This window comes from Leguminivora glycinivorella, chromosome 19 (genome assembly GCF_023078275.1).
Source record: "Leguminivora glycinivorella isolate SPB_JAAS2020 chromosome 19, LegGlyc_1.1, whole genome shotgun sequence".
Classification (NCBI taxonomy): Eukaryota; Metazoa; Arthropoda; class Insecta; order Lepidoptera; family Tortricidae; genus Leguminivora; species Leguminivora glycinivorella.
In genome coordinates, this window is record NC_062989.1 from 16,859,131 (window position 1) to 16,874,692 (window position 15,562).

At 35.2% G+C, this 15,562-nt stretch overlaps 1 protein-coding gene across 5 annotated transcripts in view; it reads left to right on the top strand.

Annotated features, from left to right (window-relative positions):
- The window catches only part of LOC125236340 (coronin-1C-A), a 55,661-nt gene extending 45,602 nt beyond the window's left edge, over nt 1-10,059 (top strand). For 3 of the 5 annotated variants that reach the window (XM_048143103.1, XM_048143108.1, XM_048143107.1), the window contains 6 exons: nt 460-634; nt 2,510-2,573; nt 3,695-3,783; nt 5,132-5,272; nt 8,453-8,662; nt 8,947-10,059. In XM_048143103.1, coding sequence (XP_047999060.1) covers nt 460-634; nt 2,510-2,573; nt 3,695-3,783; nt 5,132-5,272; nt 8,453-8,662; nt 8,947-9,132 — 865 coding nt within the window. In that variant the 3' untranslated portion in view covers nt 9,133-10,059. Of the gene's footprint in view, nt 1-459; nt 635-895; nt 954-2,509; nt 2,574-3,694; nt 3,784-5,131; nt 5,273-8,452; nt 8,663-8,946 lie in introns of all 5 variants that reach the window. The other 2 variants (XM_048143104.1, XM_048143105.1) reach the window with 2 other exon arrangements.
- The last annotated feature ends 5,503 nt before the right edge of the window (nt 10,060-15,562 follow it).

The window sequence follows — 15,562 nt, forward strand, 5'->3', positions numbered from 1 at the left end:
TGTGACAATCCCTGTTAAAGGGATACAAAAAAGCGTGACATAGGAGGGGGGGAGGGGTCCAAAAACCTGAAATTTGGTGTGACGTAATATGTGGATGATCCCCAAGTATACTATTTTGAACAAAAATCATTATATGTAAATGTAAGTTAATAAAACTAATTTTAGAAGGTTTTAAAGTTAATTCACGTGTGCACTTACTCATTTACAAAAAATATTATTTAAGATTCAGTATTATTTTGTAGAAGATCCTAAAAGTTAAGAATTATCTAAAAATAATTAATTTATAACTCGCGTAATTCCATGTTTGTTCTATCAAACATGAATTGTCCATCACTGGTACATGTCAGCTTAAAAGTGTCCAACACTGGTGACATTATTAATTATTTTTTACATGAATTTAAAAGTGCATAAATGATAATGAATGCCACAAAACAACTGCCAATGCAACTTTTTTTACAGTTTCAGTCGCATGTCCGAGCGTCAATACTCCCTGCGTACGCCGGACGCGCTCGGCGAGCCCATCGTGACGGTTGAGATAGACACGAGCAACGGCGTCATGTTCCCGCTGTACGACCCCGACACTAACCTCATCTACCTCTGTGGCAAGGGGGACTCCGTCATCCGATATTTTGAGGTACGACAACGAATAGCACGCTTTGAGATGCTTAAACTGGACTGAGATTGACGCCATTTTGTTTTTTTTTATACAACTTTTTACTGCTTATTATATAAAACAGTCATAAGGTTTTGGAAATAATTATGCTTTCTAAATTTGAAATCCTTGTTAACATAGTAGTAAGTTGTGACTATAACAATGGCGTTGATCCACTGTGACACTATGGTTCACTGTTAACGAGCCCATCGTGACGGTTGACATCGTGACGCTGTACGACCGCGACACTAACCTCATCTACCTCTGCGGCAAGGGGGACTCCGTCATTCGGTACTTTGAGGTGCGATATAACCTCCTCCTATATTATGTTTATTGGGATGAAAGATCACAATTATTTTGAAATGAAATGAAATGATTTATTGTCAGACTACAGGCACATCTCGGACACTGGCGATCAAATATATGAAAGAGGCGCGTTCCTAGCACACATTCTAAGCTCGTGTAGGTGAACGCGTACCATGCTTGTATGAGTGAGATATGACAGGTTGACGGTTCGCGTTTTTGACAGGCGGTAACTGTGAGGTAACCGAGAGGGGGTGGGCGGCGCTATCAGCGGGGAGCGAGAGTGACCATACTGTACGATAGTACTAGATTTATTATACTGTGCTACAGGTAAAAAAAAAATATAAAAGATGTCAAAAATAATAATTATCTTATCTTTTCCGCAGTCTACCATTTCTGGTGTACAATATTTTGTGGTCATGCAAAGCATGCAATAAAAACTATTTACAACATTACACAGTCACAAAAGCCTAAGCAAACAATACATGAAAACTAGGTACTTCAGAATATGTCAAAAAATATTGTTATTATTATGTCATATTGTAAATGTGCAATAATTACTTAAATATTTATTTATAATTGTCCATTATTATTTAAAAAGTCAATTGGGGAATAGAACATTTTATCCAAAAGCCATTCGTGAAGCACTTTTTTAAATTTTGTATTGTCATGGTCCTTAAATACGTCTGGAATATTATTATAAATTTTGATTGACATGGAGAAAATGCTACTTTTGTAAAAACTTGGTTTGATGAGTATTTACCAATTTGTACACATTTCTCATATTACGATGGAATCTATCATTCCTTTGATATAGGTTATTGATACCATCTTGCATTCAGAAATGTTCATTCCTTCCTAAATTTCATGGCTCTTTATTAACACGGGAAGTTATGACTATAAAAATAGCATTGATCCATTGTGAAACCTTGGTTCTCTCTTGACATCTGAGCAATGGCGTCATGTTTCCACTCCACGACCCCGATACCAACCTCAGCTACCACTGTGATCAATAGACAACTCATCTTGAGTTTTTGTACAGTATACCCTTTTTACTGCGTAGTATTTAGCAATTGGTTGTGAAATTTGAGGCTTTAGGGAAGAATTAAACTTCCAGATTTAATGGGGGCTTGTTAAAATAAATAAATAATTATTGGGGACACCTTACACAGATCAACTTAGCCCCAAACTAAGCAAAGCTTGTACTATGGGTGCTAAGCGACGATATACAATATACAATATTATACATACTTAGGTCTTAGATAGCTAAATACATACTTATATACATAGAAAACATCCATGACTCAGGAACAAATATCTGTGCTCATCACACAAATAAATGGCCTTACCGGGATTCGCACCCAGGACCGCGGCTTAGCAGGCAGGGTCACTATCGACTGAGCCAGACCGGTCGTCAAGTGTTAAAACAGCAAGTTATGACTATAAAAATGACATTGATCCACTGTAAGACCCCGGTTCACTGTTACCGTGCTCGAACCTATCGTGGCGGTGAATTACATGTATAACCTTTATGAACCAAATGTTTGTTTACAGGTCACGCCGGAACCTCCCTTCGTGCACTACATCAACACCTTCCAAACGCCAGACCCGCAGAGAGGTTTGTAACATTCTTCAAATATCAGTCAGCTGGCTTCCATCCAGTCTGTTATAATAGGCTAGTTTCCTATACTTAATTTTTTTTTTCTTGGGGACACCTTACACAGATCAACTTAGCTCCAAACTAAGCAAAGCTTGTACTATGGGTGCTAAGCGACGATATACATACTTAAATAGATTTAGATTTTATGCGGTACACGAAATAAAGTACCACATAATTAGAAGAAAAATATATACACTAGTTATGTTTAAACATAATTTCTATTTAATACGTCAAAGAGAAAGATATAAAGCAAATAAATTGACCGTGACGTCACTCCTCAGTATTTCATGTAAAAAAAAAATAGAACATTCTTACACAGATTGACTGAGGCCCACGGTAAGCTCAAGAAGGCTTGTGTTGTGGATACTCAAAAAACGATATATGTATATAAAATATATAAATACTTATTATACACATAAAAAACATCCATGACTCAGGAACAAAATAAATATCTGTACTCATCACACCTATAAATGCCCTTACCGGGATTCTATATTAGCAAATCGTTTTGACAGTTCTTAAAAAGAAGCTGATTTGACTAGTAGGAAACTAGCCTATTTTATACGGTTTTGTAATACATGACGAAATTTGTAAACGGGGCTTAATTTCGTCACACCTCGGACACTGGCGATATGAAAGAGGCGCGTTCCTAGCACACAGTCTAAACTCGTATAGGTGAACGCGTACCATGCTTGTATGAGTGAGATATGACAGGTTGACTGTTCGCGTTTTTGACAGGGGGTAACTGTGAGGTAACCAAGAGGGGGTGGGTGGCATTTTCAGCGGGGAGCGGGAGTGGCCATACTGTACGATAGTACTCTTTATTATACTGTGATTTCGTACAATGAAATATGAAAATGACTGACGTTTCGACAGCGGCATTGTCTCTATTGTCTTGTAGTTCTCTTTAAGTTTAAAGCCGTTAAGTTAAAAAGTCTTGTGTTTTGCGATACGTGCCATAAATTTACTATGCTAGCGGCACCAGTCTTGGACACTGAAAGAACATGCACCAGTAATGGATACTAAAATTTTGTGTGTGCCTGCATCTGCAAAGTAATTGATGCATTATATTGTTTCAGGTATCGGCATGATGCCTAAACGAGGTTGCGACGTCGCTACGTGTGAAATCGCCAAGTTCTATAGGCTCAATAACTCTGGCTTGTGTCAAGTAAGAATTCACTCTTTATATTAACCGTATCATAGGATCTTTTTAGGGTTCCGTACCTCAAAAGGAAAAAACGGAACCCTTATAGGATCACTTTGTTGTCCGTCTGTCCGTCCGTCCGTCCGTCTGTCAAGACCCTTTTTCTCAGGAACGCGTGGAGGTATGAAGCTGAAATTTATATCAATTACTCAGGTCTACTGTCCCTTGAAGCTGTGAAAAAATCAAACTTCTAAGCCAACGCAATCAAAAGATACAGCCGTTTATGCCGCAAATTTTCGACACTTGCAAGGGAATCAAAACCTACAGGGTGCTTCCCGTGAACTCAGAATCTTGAAATTTGGTACGAAGCAACGTCTTATAGCATAGATAAAGGAAAAATTACGAAAACCATAAATTTTTAGTTACATCACATAATATATTTTTTTTTAATAATTTTAACCTTACTACCCATTTCCTTTCCATTTGTACGGAACCCTCGGTGCGCGAGTCCGACTCGCACTTGGCCGGTTTTTTTTTTAAGTGGTTAATACTTTTGCCTAGCTGCTGTCTTTCTTTCTCTGCGTAGAGAAATCTTCGTATATCGGGACGCCCGAGGTCCTCAAAAATATCTGAACACGCACGTCCCCCACTTTAACGCGTAGACAATATTTTTATTTTATTCATAAGGCACATAAAACAGACAACATTCAATACACTATTATAGCAGCTATATGTGGTAGGTTTAAAATAAGAATGCCGTCCAAAACATGCAAGCACAGCAAGAAAACATAACATTGAGTATTAAAACCTATCCTAAAATTACTAATTACTTACATTTTTATGACTTTAAATTCAATTAAATTACATACATACATACATACAATCACGCCTGTATCCCATAAAGGGGTAGGCAGAACACACGACACCACTAAAGCTTCAGTGTCACTCTTGGCAAATAATGGGTTGAAAGAAAACGAAACTGTGACATTGCAGTGACAGGTTGCCAGCCTCTCGCCTACGCCACAATTTAACCCAAAATAATAAATAAATTAAAATTAAATTAAAATTAATAAATTAAACAGTAGAGGTTTAGAGGTGTGTTCAGATATTTGTGAGCATCCTGGCCGCTCCGATATATCTGATAGCAACTGTTCCTTTAAAGTGTTTTTGAAATTTTACATGTATCCTTTTGGGAAGCATCAGTTTTTTTACTTATTTGGCTGGGGCTGGCGCGATAACCCAAAATAAGTTTTGGCCTTTGCTCGGTCTTGAACTTGTAAATTCAATGTCAAGACTTTATAACGTGCAAAAACCTTTTTGTTAACTATTTTTGAAGTAACAATTTTATTTTATACCCCCATTCATTCTCCAGGTGGTATCAATGACCGTGCCCCGCAAATCTGAACTGTTCCAAGAGGACTTATACCCCGACACGCTCAGCGACGAGGCTTCTCTCACGGCTGACGAGTGGGCCGGCGGGGAAGACGCGGAGCCCTGCACTATGTCGCTTAAGGTACCCCACTCTACACAAGGTACCCGCTACCCAGGGTACCCCACTCTACACAAGGTACCCGCTACCCAGGGTACCCCACTCTACACAAGGTACCCGCTACCCAGGGTGCCCCACTCTACACAAGGTACCCGCTACCCAGGGTACCTCACTCTACAAGGTACCCGCTACCCAGGGTACCCCACTCTACACATGGTACCTGCTATCCAGGGTACTCTGAAAGTCAGGATTTTCCCCAAGGCACCTGTTATTAATCCCTGCACTATGTCACTCCTGGTTGAATATGTAAGACATAGGTCTGTGTTATCCTATGTACAATTAATACAAATTAATATTCTATTCTATTCTATTTAGGACACTAGGAGGTATTGTTTTGAGTTTTGGATTGATAACACCTAAGATGTGAATGACACAAAAACGTCTTCGCATGAATACATATACACGGTGGATTAAACTGACAAACAACGTCAAACTCGTAGCGGAAAAAATAATCGTCCAAGTAACCGGCCAGTATTAATACCCCTAAATACTGAAAAAAGGTAAACAACCTCTAGCATTGCGATATACACAATGTTGTATTACGAGTACAATAGAATGGGCACGTAAAAAATAACTAATAATACTAATTTAAATAAAAATATTACCCCCATCAAGATATAGCTCAATCGATTCTACTCTCGATTCTGAACAAACTGTTTTCAGGTTTTTAGTGTTAAGTGAAACACGGTGTATACAGATCTTTATTGGTAAAAAAAAGTTTACAGGTCATATTATATACAATGTTTAAAAAATAAATAATTAACACCTAAAAATAGGATATTTAAGTTATAATTAACAGTTAACAGGTATTAATAATTTTAATTTAACATGATTAATATTTATATTAAAATTATTAATACATGTTTACTGTTAATGATAAAACATGATAATTAGACTTTCTTACTCACCAAACAACCAGATCTACACATGGAATCGCAGCTGACGTTCACGAGAATTCATGATACAAATCTCCAACACATCCTACTGATAGGGCCGTAAATTACAAATTTTACTTGAATAGAAGGAAGTAGCAATAGAATGGCATCAAAGTACTTGCCATTTTTGAGTATTTTTACTACAATGGAAGTGAGATATGTTTTTTCTTGCTTGAAATGATCTTAATAGTCAATATCGTGAAAGGTTTGTATGTGTAGGCATGGTTTTTACTAAAATTATATGTAAGTATAACGAAAAACTGAAGGTAAGTTTTGTATTTGGGCGTTCTAATACAGTATGTTAATATGTAATATTAATATAGTTTCTAATTGTACATAAATAAAATTTAAGTTTACTTTTTAAAAAGAACAACAAGATAAATGTGTATTAGGTGTATTTGCAGTACATATTCCTTTGGAGTATTCGATTTTACTTTGATAATTATCACATTCACTCAAAAAGATATGTCGGTAACTGTGAAATGGTTAAAAAATTTTTTAGTGCTGTTGATTTTACTTTGATAATTTTCAATTGTTCGTAATCAACTAAACATTATCAAATTCATGTTTATGGGAAAAAAATGTCGGCAATCGATTTTACTTTGATAATTATCACATTTTTATTATATGTATCTTAAATAAACTAATTTACTCAATTAGTCATTTGATAATCAAAACTCATTACATTTAATTAGTTTTGTTTGAGACCTCGAGACCTTACTTTGAGTTTTGATTGTCGGTTATGTTGAAAAGTGATCATCAATGAAATAATATCAGTAGCCCATTTCACAACACTATAAACAACCTTCAAATCAAGAGTCATCAAAGGCATCTTCTGGGCGAGCTCACTCCATCGTAGGCCACGTCTTTGCCTTTGGCTAGTCTGTGGCCAAGAGTATCTTAGCCCAATTATAATAATAAAAAAAAAGTTAAAAATCACAAGTGAAAGTCGCTTGTAACATGAGTTGAAAAGAACTTCCTCTTGTAAATTGTAGCTGTGTGAAATGGGCCACTGGTCTCAGATTATATCCTATGTTTTAGAATCTAATCGAGAGTGTATTAGTATTAATCAATAGTTGTTTGCAGCTTGGCAAAAAAGAGTAGAAAATAAAAAAATAGCAACATCGTAGTGCCGTCCCATTCAAATCAATTGATGAGAGAGAACGGGATAACACTATGATGTTGCCACTTTTTAATTTCTACTCTTTTTTGCCAGGCTAATGGAATAAATAATGGAGTACTTATTACTTAGAAAAGGTTGATAACCGTGTCACTGTTTTACATACTAAAACCCACATAAAATAAGACCCTCATTATCAACTTTCTCTATGTAACAATGCTGTACTGATTTCGTCTCTTTCTTCGGTTCAATACAATGACCGTGAAGAAAAAAGACGGTTGTTATAATAGCATTTGTCTGGCTTCAACCTGTTGGCTTCCTCTAACTTTTTAATTTTCCCGTCTGTGTGTGTGTGTGTGTTTACTGTTTTTATTTGTCATAACTTTTTATAATCGTTTTATAATAATACATTAGAGTTTGAACTAACAATAGTTTTAAATAGATAGTCCTTCTGACTAGTATGTATGAATTACATACTTCCATTTGTTCGTATATTTCCTCTCTTTCTTTAGCTTATAATAAGGAAAGAGATGGGACTCCAATATTTTGACAAATACGGAGAAGTTTCTTGCTCTCGAACCTAAACATGAACTTTAAAATTGGTTATTTTTAGATGGATTTTCTTTGTAGAAATGGGCAGTATTTTTTCTAATCTTCCATATTATTATTTTATTACCGATAAAACTTAGGCATTAAAATGGAATAGAATTTAATACTCTAAAGTGCTCGACACCGGATAACTGTAAAATTTTCCTGGAGTCGTGGCAAGCGAACTCTGCGCTAATTATTGAGAAAACGTAGCAATGTCACTTTATTAAGGCAACACTTGTATGCGAATATGACATTTAGTGTGAAGGTGTCCATACTTTGTGACATCAGAGTACTGACTCTGGCAGAGTTAGCTTACACATGTTGTTTTTTTTTTTTTTTTTTGCATTAATTATGCTATTTTCCTATAATTTTTATGCAAAAAAATATTGAATAAATTTAAGTATGCCTCACACACACGAGGACCCAGTCCCTTTACCACCACAGCCAACTCAAACCCAGACAGATGCTAACGCTAGGGATCCCCCTATCAAACTACAGGAGCGCGCTCTTGTCGTACAGGGGGGCTACGTGTCCGGCCGCGCCGCCACGCAACTTCACGTCACAAAGAAGGCCAACGCGTTAGCTGGTGCGAAAGAGAAGGAGCGTGACAAGGACCGGTCACCAACCCCTGCGCAGAAGAAGGACGACAACAGTCAGTGTGTTACGCCGGCCAGTGCGACGCCGCCGCCCGCGGTTACTGCTGTTATTGTAAGTATTTTGAGTTCAGAAGTGGGATCTTAATGATGGTAAAACAAAACATAAGCAGGTCTAAATAAGGCGAACACTTTAACTGGAGCTAAAGAGAAATAATATACATTCAAATAAGACTGGATACAAACATTGCTTAAAGAATATAAACCCCTATTTTGTATCCTGCTTAGACAACCGTTACCACACGGGCAAGTCTGTAGTTTGACTTCTCTTTTAGTCTTCGTTTTAGTTAGTATCTACTTTAAACAGACGTTTACTGTAAACCTCATTTGTTTCTACAGGAGAAACAGCTCTCCGACCTAATGGACGAGATTCGCAAACTGAAGTCCGTGATAGTGAAGCAGGAGAACCGCATCCGCGCGCTCGAGGCCACCGTGAAGGCGCCCCCCTCCCCGCAGCCGTCGCCGCAGCCCTCGCCGCAGCCCACCAACCACCACGCCGACAACATGGCGCCCGACGAAGTTTGACTTTCCTAGGATAGGTGTCGCTGGCTATTATAATCTGCGGCGCGAAAGTAAAACCTTGACCTCTCTCTAACCGCCTAAGACACATCCATTTTTGAATTTGGAACTTTTATCAATTCCATTGTAGTTTGTTCTTTTTAAAGAAACTGAGCACTCATCTATAGGTCTGACTTCAGGCGAGAGTAGAGCGGGGCGCGGCGTAGATGCACCACGCATTACCATGGCGACGCAGTGACAATCGTGGCCATGTTGGTTTTACTTAAGTGCCACGGAGTATAAACATATTTGATAACTGTACATCAGGGAGTTTGTTATGTGTATTTTTTATAATGTTTAAAATATTACTTTTGACGAGTTCGTTCAGATTTTTAGGACGATAAACGCGATGCCCTGTCCGGTACAGGTATCGCTTTTATAACCAAATGCTAGTGACATCTCGCGGAGTAAGTTTGATATCTGATTTAAAGTAACGTTTTTATTTTACTAAAATTATATTTGACATTGTTTCGATAACTAGACGAGGACGGTATTTTAGAGTTAGTTTAGAAGCAATGCCAAGCGTTGGTGGAAACTTCTCATTCTGTCGTCCTAAAGCATAATGCTGTTGCGCTACAATAACACACTGTTGACACATAAAAACATCATTAACGATTATCTGTGTGATTTTTTTATAATAAAAAATGTGACTGATAATTTTGCCTGAAAGAAAACTAATTTACTTTGTACCCTTTTGTGCAATAATGTTTAAATAATGTATTTTTCATAGGACGATAGTTGTGTTTTTCCAATATGCAATAGAGATACTAAATTCGGTTAGGTGTTAAAATAATTTTACAATTCACAATCGCTACCAGTTTACTTTGATAAGTTGATTTTACTTTGATAATTATCAACTTAAAATATATCACAAGATTTATAATATTTGTTATCCTTACCTTAACAACTCAAACAATGACGTTTTTTTAGAAATGTTTTTATCGATTTCATTTCATTTTTTAAATTATTTTTATACTTAACCAAATCGAGTATGTTTTATTTATTAATAACATTGTAAATATTAAGGTTAGCGAGTGATACGCAATAATGTGCCTTATTTACACTATACAAAGTAGCCATTTTGATGACGTCACAAAAATATAAAACAAGAACAAATTGGTGATGATTTTTTATGCATTTAGTGTTCCGTAGGTTTTACGATTCGCCATTTTTGGCGCTAAGGCACTTCTAAAAAATCTATATTTCCCAAAAAAAATACTTTTCAAATGTTTCTACTGATTGATATATCTTATTCGTCTCATTTATGATTTTTTATATCAACGTTTCAGTATCATTTACATGTATTTAGATTTATTATTACGTCGACATTGCATTATGGATAGTAAATTCTAGTGTTAAGACAGTTTTTGCTTATATTAGGGCCTTGAAAGAGTCTTATGAATCTTATGATATCTTCTTATATATTTTCGTAAATGTATTTTAGACATAATTCTGAAATATTTTAATGATAATGATTAGTTTAAAACTCATGAGCTTATAAATTCATATTGCAATGTCGTCAAGATCAGAGATTTTCAAAGTATTTGATATAATTAGTGTATTTATTCAATTTGTATGCAATTGCGTTTACTATGATTAGTCGTAACGTATGGCATGATGACTTATAATTTGAAAAGTATATGTAACAGTCCTGAACATATTATGTGGGGCAAGAATTCTGTTTTTCTTTTTATATATTTACGACCGTAAGTATTAATTTGTAATAAGAGTACTGCCCATACATGTGTTTAAGGTGTTATTTCTTACTTCAGGAAATAACTAAACGTTTTGGATGTATTTTTGTTCCATATTTTTCGTTTATCAGTCATCATACCCCGCGTCTATCTGTATTTAGTGTTAAGAGTCCAGTAACTCGGTGCTTATATTCTAAACCCTATTGCTAAGGCGTTACGCTTCTAATTTGCTGGCTCAATGCGTTATTAATGATTACTATTAATGTATTTTAATAATACTCTTAGAAATAAAATATAAAATGTCGACAGGACTCGAAGGAACAAACGGTTCATCGCAATGAAAAAAAAAATGAAGGGTGTTTCTAAATTGATAGTCAATTTATTTTGAGTATTTTGAGATTAATTGATGTATAAATAAGATATTCTAGTAATAGTTTTGGCACGTCAAACATTTCACAAGTAACAAAAAAAAATTTTTAAGAGTATTATTAATTTGTTACGTTATGATACTATTATTATTCTAGACTATTCTAAGTTTGCTGTTTGTTTAATAACACTCTTAATTTGGCGTCGGCCGTTTTTACTAGTTTGACAGTTTATAATCAGTCATTTTTATTGTGATTTTGACAGTACTGAACCAGCCATTCTTGTTAACATAAGATATAATTATGACTTAATAATGGTATGTACTGGATTGGTTGTAATAAACTATGAACTCTCATCTAAAATAACTGCAAAAATAGACTAAGGAAACACTATAATCAAAATATAGCTACTAATAGATTTCGTTTAACTTTATCATGTGTTTTGTGAGGATTAGATTAATACTAATGTCTTCCTATCTTTAATAATGATTACAACATAAAAATATTGACTTACATGACTGTATTCGGACATTTAAAAAAAGAGTTATTCTAGAAATCTCTTTCAGAAAAATATAACCAATCCAGTACTATCACAAATCACTCCAATGATATCTAACAGTTCTTATTGACAGCTAGTCATGTCATAAGCAACTGTCATCTGACAGGTCCTGTCACTCGGCAGTAAGTATTATAGCAAAATAGTATTATGAGGATTTTCTTTTTTCTAATAATTTAAGATGGCGTATATTTTAGGATTCAGAGGATCATGACAAGGCAATGTATGTGTTTTTTAATTTGTATGATGTTTGTTTTTTAATGATTTGTGTAAATTATTTCATCTTTGTATGAAGCTTTGTATTTATTGAATTTTATTTCGATAATCTGATGTTAACTGTAATTGTGACGCAACTTTAAAAAAAAAATGAAAGCAGTGAAAAAAGGTGCGTCGCATTTGGATAATAACGTGTACATTTTGCCGCTGTTGACATATTAAGTAGTAGAGGGCTGAGCGATAAAGGACCACCATTGGTCTTGAAAATGGTATATAAACTACATGTTGTATATTGTTGATTGTACTTTGAAAATTACTTCGCAACATTTAAACAACTTATGAATAATTCTCTATATTCCATTTAAAATTTTGAAAATAAAGGATTGAGAAAAAAAATACACATCTGTCAGTTGTAGAATTTTAGTAAATCGTAAACTATTATGTTACAAATGTGATTAATTATCAAAATATGCCACAAATAAGATGCAAATCGTGAATGAGTAAAATGGGTACTTATCAAAGTGAGTAAAATGATAACTATCAAAGTAAAATCAACTCAATATCCGTTGACAGATGGTGATCCCGTATCGACTTGGCAGCTATTTGGTGTTTTTTACCACCGCTTTAAGCTTTCCTACTAAATATAGTTGTTTATGTTATGTCACACAGTGGGAAAATACATATAATATACTCAAGGATTTGTAATTTTAATATTAGTATATTTCTGATGAATAAATGATTAAATTCAGGTCTATTTTTTAGTCTTGAAGCTAAGAGGTAACATAATTATTAATTATATTTGAAACGAAAATGACATGTCACAAAATTAAATAAGTACCTAACGAACGTAATGATACATATACTTTAGTGTCCCATTGTGTGACTATTAAAGATTTTTTTAATAAATCGTTGTGCAATGAAACCTGTGTACACAGCTGCTCATCTTATTTTGTAAATATCTACTCCTTTTTTAATTAGAAAAATGTGATGTTACAAAATGGAAAATAGTAAAATATTTGATACGCACAATAATTTAAGTGTTACTTGTGCCTTTACTTTGTCGAGACGCGATAAAAAAAGGTATCGATATAAAAAAAACGAGTCAAGATATCCTAATGGAAAGACGTATATTTTTATGGTGATACTGATAATTGTACATTTTTATCGTCTCTCGACAAAACTATTGCTAAATATAACATTGTATTATGGTGCTTACCCGACCGTCCAAAAATGTTAACAGATTCAATGTTATATGTATAGCTCAATTTCTCAAAAATCCTTCTAAAGTTGTATTTCTATAAAAAATCATGTCGATTATCCAAATCTTGGTAATTACTAAAAAAGGTGGATATTTTGAAAAATGTAGGACTCTCCGGCCAATTGTCTTTATGAAACGCTTGCCTTCCCACAACTCGACGATGGCGGGATCATCGACGAATAACACTTAAAAATTGATTGAAAATGTAAGGGCGAAGGTTTAACTTCAATATAAATTTTGAATTACGCGTCTTTTAGTGCCAAGATTTGGTGACCGTCTATAATTGATAATTCTATGTAAAATAATCCCTATTATGTATGAAATTGAATTTATGTAGGCGGTCGGACGGTATTGGTGCTAGTGCCGTGTCAAATGTAGTTAGGCCTTGTTGTGTTGTGAATACTCATCCTGTTGCAGTTATAAGAGTTGAGCAGAAATAAATGTCTATTTTACTATTTTCATTGCTTGTTTTATTTGTTATCCTCGTCTATATGAGTTTGTAGAGAGTATAGGCACACCTCGGACACTGGCGATCAAATATGTCCTCCAAGACTATGCAGGTAAAAGGTCCCAAGATTTTTAACAAACTTCCCAAACACAACCTGTATAGAATCTTCGAACCAATACACACGAGCGTTAAAAAAATGGCTTATCACCCACGCTTTTTATGACATGAATGAATTCTACATTTTTTAAATTATTTAATTAACATTCACAAAACATTGTATCCATTTTATTCTAATATTATATAATGCTCAATGGTCCTTAATGTAATTTAAAAATGTATTACCATATTTCGACATATCTAACTACGAATACTAATATAATAATTTTAATTTTAATATACCATATAATAATTATGAACCTAAATCAAATGTGACGTGTAATATGTAACAATATTATAAAGAAATGAGTATGAGTATGAAAGAGGCGCGTTCCTACCACACAGTCTCTAGTGTATGTGAACGCGTACCATGCTTGTATAAGCACACCTCGGACACTGGCGATCAAATATATGAAAGAGGCGCGTTCTTAGCACACAGTCTAAGCTCGTGTAGGTGAACGCGTACTATGCTTGTATGAGTGAAATATGACAGGTCGACTGTTCGCGTTTTTGACAGGCGGTAACTGTGAGGTAACCGAGAGGGGGTGGGCGGCACTTTCAGCGGGGAGCGGGAGTGGCCATACTGTACGATAGTACTCTTTATTATACTGTGGTATAAGTGAGATATGATAGGTCGACTATTCGCGTTTTTGACAGCGTAACCGAGAGCGGGTGGGCGGTACTTTCAGCGGGGAGCGGGAGTGGCCATACTGTACGATAGATAAAGAGTACTTTATTATACTGTGGTATAGGTCTCATACATTTCACGACTCTCTTTCCGAACAGATTCTAGCTGAGTTCCTTTTTTTTTCGCCACTTTTATAAAATGTGATATTTTTGAAAAAAATTATGCTATTTCTACTCAGAATCACTAGCTTTTTCAATCCTAGTAGTTAAAAAAATTGTCCCATACGATTTTTTCTTATTTTGTTACCATTTTCCGTACATGTTGTGTGGGGTAACAAAAGAGGAAAGTAACAAAAATTTATGGAAATTCTGGGACACTTGTCTCCCAGTGAGATTGAAAGTACTCGTGATTCTGAGTATAATTGACCTAAAATTCCCTAAAAAAATCAAAATAAAAGAACTGACAAAAAAAAAAAGAATTGCTCAGCTATAAGTGGACAATAATCTACATTCTACACATTTGAACCATGTAGATTTACACTTTGGCTGCAGACTGTACATGTAGGCATAAATTAAATATAACAAGATCATACCATCCCATACATTAAAATGCGACCACCTACGAACGCGCTTACACTCCACCACACATAGATGGCGCCACAAAAAATGCCTTGTTGCCACCGATTATTTGTAGATTGGCATTAAGTGTCAATTCCGAGCCGTAAATCTATGTCAAAAGTGACACTTAACGCCATCTACAAGTATAATCGAAAGCTACAAGACATTTTTTTGTGGCGCTATCTATGTGTGGTGGAGTGTAAGCGCGGTCTTAGGTGGTCGCATTTTAATATATGGGATGGTATGATCTTGTTATATTTAATTTATGATGTAGGTGATACTGTACCTACACAGTCACTTGCAATAAAAATATCTTAGCCATAAGAATGTGTCACTTATTTTTGCGGCCGACAAGTAACATCTTACTCGTACAGTAAACGGCCATGAAGATTGCACATGTGCACTTTTTACGGTCGTTTACTGTACTTACCGTACTACGTTCTAAAAGGGTATAAAGGA